The 6,567-nt window shown below is 46.6% G+C and overlaps 1 protein-coding gene across 1 annotated transcript; it reads left to right on the top strand.

Moving 5' to 3' along the window:
• Window positions 1–1,486: 1,486 nt before the first annotated feature.
• LOC101763542 (ubiquitin domain-containing protein 1) lies at window positions 1,487–4,472 on the top strand. The gene is made up of 4 exons (XM_004969787.3): window positions 1,487–1,745; window positions 3,299–3,421; window positions 4,075–4,194; window positions 4,294–4,472. Exons 1-4 carry the CDS (start codon window positions 1,712–1,714, stop codon window positions 4,356–4,358), a joined length of 342 nt encoding a protein of 113 aa, XP_004969844.1. The 5' UTR covers window positions 1,487–1,711; the 3' UTR covers window positions 4,359–4,472.
• The last annotated feature ends 2,095 nt before the right edge of the window (window positions 4,473–6,567 follow it).

Genomic DNA, 6,567 nt, shown 5'->3' with positions numbered 1-6,567 from the left:
CAGCCGCGCCGCCCCCGGGCCCCACCGCCCCCGGATCCGCCGCCCCCGGCCCGCCGCACCCGGATCCGCCGCCGCCGCCGCCCCCGGCCCCGCCGCCACCGGATCCGCCGCCGCCCGACGCCCCGGCCCCGGATCCGCCGCCGCCCGCCGCCCCCGGCCCCGGATCCGCCGCCGCCCGAGCAGGAGCAGGTGGTGGCGGTGGCGGCGGCGGAGCAGGTGGCGGCGGCGGTGGCGGCGGCGGCGGAACAGGAGCAGGTGGTGGCGGTGGCGGTGGCGGCGGCCAAGACTACGACAGCCTCTCCTACGCCTCCGTCGACCCCCAAGAGCACTTCGCTGTGCTCGACCTCGGCGAGCTCCGCGCCATCCACATCGACGCGTCGAGAGCCGAGGCCTGGGTCGGGTCCGGCACCACGCTCGGCGAGCTCTACTACGCCGCCGCCGCCGCCAACCAAAAGTTTGGGTTCCCCGCGGGCAACTGCCCCACCGTCGGCGTCGGCGGCCACCTGAGCGGCGGCGGGTTCGGCGCCCTGTCGCGCAAGTACGGCCTCTCCGCCGACAACGTCCTCGACGCCGTCGTGGTAGACGTCGAGGGGAGGCTGCTGAACAGGAGCACCATGGGGAAGGACCTCTTCTGGGCCATCCGCGGCGGTGGCTGGCGGCGGTGTGGATGGCGGCGGCGGAGCAGGTGGCGGCGGCGGCGGAGCAGGTGGCGGCGGCGGCGGAGCAGGAGCAGGTGGTGGCGGTGGAGATGATTTTTTTTTATTTTTTTCAATAATTGTTCGCCGAGTGTTTTCTGGGCACTCGGCAAAGTCTTTGCCGAGTGCCCAACACAAAACACTCGGCGAACCAGTGTTTGCCGTCATGAAATTTGCCGAGTGTCGTTTGCCGAGTGTTACACTCAGCAAACGTTTCGCCGAGGGTTTTCTGGCCTTCGCCGAGTGCCCCAGGCACTCGGCGAACTGTCTGTTTCCCGTAGTGAATTCGGAACCTTGGTTGGTGAATAAAGGGTGCAGCTTTGGCGCAAAATAGGGAAAATCACCGAAAACGTACTTTAAAAATTCCGAAGAAAAATGACAAATACATAATGTCGCAAAACTTGATATTCAAAATTGTTTTGGAAAATCCATATGAAAATGACAAATGGCGGGTGCATATGCACCAGGGTAAAGCACATCTGTGGATGACACATGCATGCGAAAAATCATTTTTTAAAACTCTGAAGCACGTTTTGAGATAAAAAGTTCTACTGTTTTAAATATTTTTTTGTGCCATCTCACTGGGTTGCACCTGTAGATATATGGGCAAAATTCAGAGCCGGCAGCCCGGCACGGACTTATAGGGCCGCTATTTATATCGCACTCATCGGGTCGTGGGCTGTAGTATGTAGCCTGTCTACGCTCGGATGGGCCAGCCCAACTGCCCAACCTCAGAAAAACGAAGGGACGGGGCAAGCAAAACAGAACAAAACCACCTCACCGTCGTTGGCGTATCCGCCGAGACCCGCACCGGTTTGTTGGGTAGCAGCGTGCGCGACCACCTACCGATGCCTCCGCCCCGTCCACCGCCCCCCACTCCTGCTCCGTGTCCGCTTTTTCAGTTCTCCACAGCTCTCTCGCACGTCCTCCCAAGTCTCATCCCTCCGCCCGCGGCGCCCGCCTCTGCGTCCAGAGGAGGGAGGTGGTCGCCGATGACCGTTTGATCGGCCGTCGCCATGGGATGCGCCGGATCCACTCCAAAGACTGACGGTCTGTTCTTCTGCCTAGTCTCTCTCGGCTCCCTGCTGTTTCCCTTTCCTTGTTTTTGTGGTTCAGATTGGGATCTTGTGTAATTTTGTTCCTGAACCGAATTTATAATACAAGGGTGTAGTCTGTTAGCGCCTTGGTTCTTGTATAAGCTGAGTTGTGATTGGTAACTCGAATTAGCTGAGCTTGCTATCGATGTTTAGTTGAGCTGCAGGATCATCACTGCACTAAGTAGCAGGGAAGAGCCGTGATCGGCTTAGCTGCAGTAAGCTTCTTGTGATGGAGTTCGCACACAACAGGTGCAGGGAGAAGACATTGGTAGTACGACAAGGCAATTGAAGGGATGATATATCCTCTTTTTGGGGCAAAAAGGTAGATCAAACAGTTGATGGGAAGAGGAGGATATGACGATTTACACGAAAGTAAAATGGGACTGATAGTTTATTCTTCGTACTGACAGACGCACTTCTGCAGCTCTGCCCATGCCTAGCAAAATTAAAAGATGTGACACTATGAATGGCTAACTGAAATGATACTTTATTCTTGTTGTTGGGGGAAAGCCATTTCACTGGTTAAGCAAAATTGCTTTCTACAGTGTACCATAATCAAATATATGGCACTACGAAAGACAAATAGAAGCAATGGTTTAATCTATTCATAGGAGGAAAGCCATTGATTGATTAAGCGGATTTGCTATGTTAGATAGTTTTGTTTGTTTGCAGCAACCTTATCCATCAGACCCAGATCAGATAGGGGCAAGATGACAATATCAGATTGGAAGCATTCTTGTCTGTGCAGTTACCTTCCCTTGTTTGTTTAATTTTAGGCATGCTGTTAAACCAAGGGGCATGATTTGACTCTTCGAATTGTCCCGGTCCATCCTTGGTGTGCTAGTTTAAAAAATTTTAAAATGTTCATCAAGCTGTAACAGTTCTGTGGGCCAATCACTGTAAGTCTTGAATCTTGATAGTGACTTAGTGAGGTCAAATCTGTATCTTCTCCTGTTCAGCATGTGAAGAAGCTGCGGAGTATGAAAGTAGTGTCTTCACAATCAAGCTTGTAGACTACTCCCCAAATGACAAAAATAGTGCCAATTTGGAAAGCATGCAGTCAAACATTTAACAGTTTACTATCTTTTCATTATAGATGTTGAGTTGGCATGTGGATTTGTGGAAAAAGCATTTTCATAATATTATAACTTCTATAAATATACTACAATTGAAACTAATGTTAAAGGAAAATTGCATAGAGTGTCAATATCCAAATCAGTACTCATTTTCTTTACTAGAGGCACTAGTCGGTTTATTTTAAACTAGTCTGTTCAAGTATTTCATCGGCATGCTTGGAGCTTTGCTTAGAAAGAGCATAATGGCATCAATCATTTTTCAATGCTTGGAAGTAGAATGTTATTTGCCACCTTTTGTTGATGGCATTAGCTTGGTAGAATGTGCAAGTTGATTTGGTTTATTGGCAAAATGCATTGCTTATATACTGAGAACCATTCCTGCTGCTGATATACTCAGTTACTAATGCTCAACACTTTCTCTTTGTCTCAGATAATGGTAAGAAGCTGAAAAAACCAAAGCCTTGGAAGCACACCCAAGCAATAACTCTGGCACAACTCAGACAGATGCGTGATGAATTTTGGGACACAGCTCCTCACTATGGTGGACAGAAAGGTACACTGTTTATTTACATTTACTGATGGCAACCCCAGCTTTCTACTGCTAACATTTATTAGTGAATCTGTGATGCATTTATACTGCTCGGTGGACCACTCGGTTTTTTCCCCTCCTGAGATGAAGGCCCAGTCTGTTTCGATTGAGCTTGGCTAAATAAAAGCGTGCAGCACATTACTTTGCATTCACATCCAAATAATGTTGATTTTGCTGTTTTAGCATTTCAGCCCTCTAGTTGGTGTTAAACTTGACTTATCAAATGTTGTCTTAAAGGAAAAAAAGAGTATATTAGGTACCATAAGTTCATAAAAGAGTAACTCTAAAAAAAGTTCATAAAGAGTATGCAAAATAGAAATAGGCACCTGCTGTGTCGGCCACGGAATGAACATTTTCTCTGAGGGTTTGAATTTGTAATTGCCATGCAAATTTACCACAAATATATTTCTAAACTAGCGCTTTTTTTATGCTTGATTATGTGAAGGTTGGAGTAGAACATACATATGTTTGTGAATTACCTTAAGTTTATTTTCTTATTCACATAAATGTTTATGTTCTGGTGATGATGCTCAATAAACATGATAAACACAACCAAATAGTTGAAGCATTAGTGGCGGTATTTTTTAGTTCAAAGTTAACCTTTCTATTTCTTCCAGAGATTTGGGACGCACTTAGAGCTGCTGCAGATTCTGATTTAGCACTTGCACAGACCATAGTGGATAGTGCTGGCATCATCGTATCAAATTCTGACATGACACTTTGCTATGATGAAAGAGGTATGTTTTATACGACTTTTTTGTATTTCTTGTTCTACATATCATTTGATGTGATATGGTGATTCCAAATTATTAATGTCCTTGTTCACCATATTGCAGGTGCCAAATATGAACTTCCAAAGTATGTTCTAAGCGAGCCGACAAACTTGATTCGGGAAGGTTAAATTCATAGAATGTAAATGGTCCAATGTAAATTATGTAAATCACATTTATTCACTGACACAAATCTTGAACTGATTGGAACTGCAATAAAGTTATGTACCAAATTTCTGATTTCAGCTGTTCTCCTTCTAGTCACTTTTCCTGGATTGTAGCGCATTGAACTCTCATACGGTCGTACCTTGGAGAAGCAATAACCATAAACCTCAGCACACTGTAGCAACTAGTTGTCTCAACCAGTCAACAGTCTGAACTCTGAAGGACATTTCAAGGTTTTGTGGTTTTTGCCTATACCAATCACGTTCACTGATGCTTGCTTGAGAACCTATCATGTCCTTGCTCTGGCCGTCAAGTGGTGTGTCTGTTCTCAGTGTTTCTACTCCAGAACCTTTTGTTAAAGCAGAGGCGGCTCGCGTTGTTGCTGCATCCATCACCTATGGGCTATGGCATTTGTAAATGGTGCTGGCAAGTTTAGAGGAAAATCGGTTTGGCACTGGCCCTTTTTCTGCTGTTTTAGTTGAGCCATCACCTGCATAGATACTCTGCACCTAACCAGATCTTTCGTTTGACACTCTGACCTCCAGTACTGTCGTTCACTGTCTGTTGTTACCCTTGAATCGCTGCCCGTGCAACGCTTAGGGAGGCTCAATTATCTGACCTTCCTCGTTGGAATGACTTGTACAGAGTACCGACAGATTGTCATGTCTCTCTCAATCTCTGTTGTAATTCAGAGGATTTTCCAGCATCAGTACAAGGGCTGCATCTGGCGTTCATGATTGCTGCTGGCTGCTGATTTGATTCATTCACGGGCATCAGTATTCTCCTTGCTTTGTGGTTGGGGAGAGGGAGAAAACAGGAGGCAGACATGGGGCTTTCATTTGGGTTTGGAAGCAGGCCAGGTGATGATCAACTGGGACCTTTGCGTGCGTGCCAGATCTGAGATCCGGGTTCGGCTCGAGGTTCTTTCACGACCGGTCACATGAGCTCAGCTTTTGTGGGCTGGCGGGTTGTATTGGATTACGTTGTAGAAGCTGGGTAGAGTGATCCGTAGCAGTATGCACTATGCAGCCGAGATCCGGGGGTCCACTGGACCTGATACTTCATGCATAAAGAAGCATTTTTGGCAAGTTAAATTCAGTCTCGTTTATGAGTTATTCTTAGGGGGTGTTTGGATACGAGAGATTAAACTTTAGGAGGGTCACATCGGATGTTCGGACGACTAAACATGAGCTAATTATAAAACTAATTGCAGAATCCCTATGATAATTTGCGAGACGAATCTATTAAGCCTAATTAATCCATCATTAGCAAATGGTTACTGTAGCATCACATTGTCAAATCATGGACTAATTAGGCTCAATAGATTCGTCTCGCGAATTAGACTCCATCTGTGCAATTAGTTTTATAATTAGACTATATTTAATACTTCTAATTAGTATCCAAACATCCGATGTGACATGTGCTAAAGTTTAGGGGTCCAACCACCCCCTTAGCTTCATTTTCCTTAACAAAGACTGCAGCTAGGGACGGAAAGAAGTTCAGCCAAAATAACTGGATTAATCTTTTGTCTAGTACTGCTGCCAGGAGTAGATTCCAGGACGCGCATTATAAACACGTTGGTACTCACAAACTAGACACAGAAAACCCCACAAAATAGTACGGTACTGGAAAGATGCCCAACAGCTCCTGACACGGCCACAGGCTATTTCAAATGTGCTACCCGCCCGTGCGCTCACTTGGAACTCCATCGTCAGTTCATGTTCATGGCCCGTCAGTTGCAGCCTTGCAGGAAAACAGTACTCCCGGCAAAATCAGGTCAGATGGACAAAAGGGCAAAGGCGGGCAGGCGGGGTCAGGATTCACGACCGAAGGCCATGTTTAGTTGGGAGAAAACTAGGGGGTGTTTGGAAAGGAGGGGGAAATTGTATAGTCCTGTGCTTAAAAAAGGTGCATCTCTGACTCATGCGTGGACTTCATCGTATACTCTGAAACTCCAGAAGCGGAATTTCTGGAAGTTTCTGAAGAGCCTCCGAAGTTGGAGGAGATTATTTGAGTTGATTCCCCTGTGAAGCCGGACCGTCAGACAACGCTACATTTTGTATAGATCAAGGAAACCCCGGTGCATCTATACCTATCTACTTTGGAGTTATTATTTCATGTGTCCAACTATTGGTATTTCCTTATGAATGCATTAAGTCTAGGAGTTGATTGAAA

Source organism: Setaria italica, chromosome V (genome assembly GCF_000263155.2).
Source record: "Setaria italica strain Yugu1 chromosome V, Setaria_italica_v2.0, whole genome shotgun sequence".
NCBI lineage: Eukaryota > Viridiplantae > Streptophyta > Magnoliopsida > Poales > Poaceae > Setaria > Setaria italica.
Note: the sequence above shows the minus strand (reverse complement) of the source record. Positions and strands in the feature narration are given on the sequence as shown.

Bases quoted from the DNA above. Each gene is read 5' to 3' on its own strand.
- LOC101763542 (XM_004969787.3), top strand. From the start codon at position 1,712: ATGGGATGCGCCGGATCCACTCCAAAGACTGACG. The intron at 3,422-4,074 runs GTACACTGTTTA...TATTTCTTCCAG, and splicing joins TCACTATGGTGGACAGAAAG to AGATTTGGGACGCACTTAGA. The intron at 4,195-4,293 runs GTATGTTTTATA...ACCATATTGCAG, and splicing joins ACTTTGCTATGATGAAAGAG to GTGCCAAATATGAACTTCCA.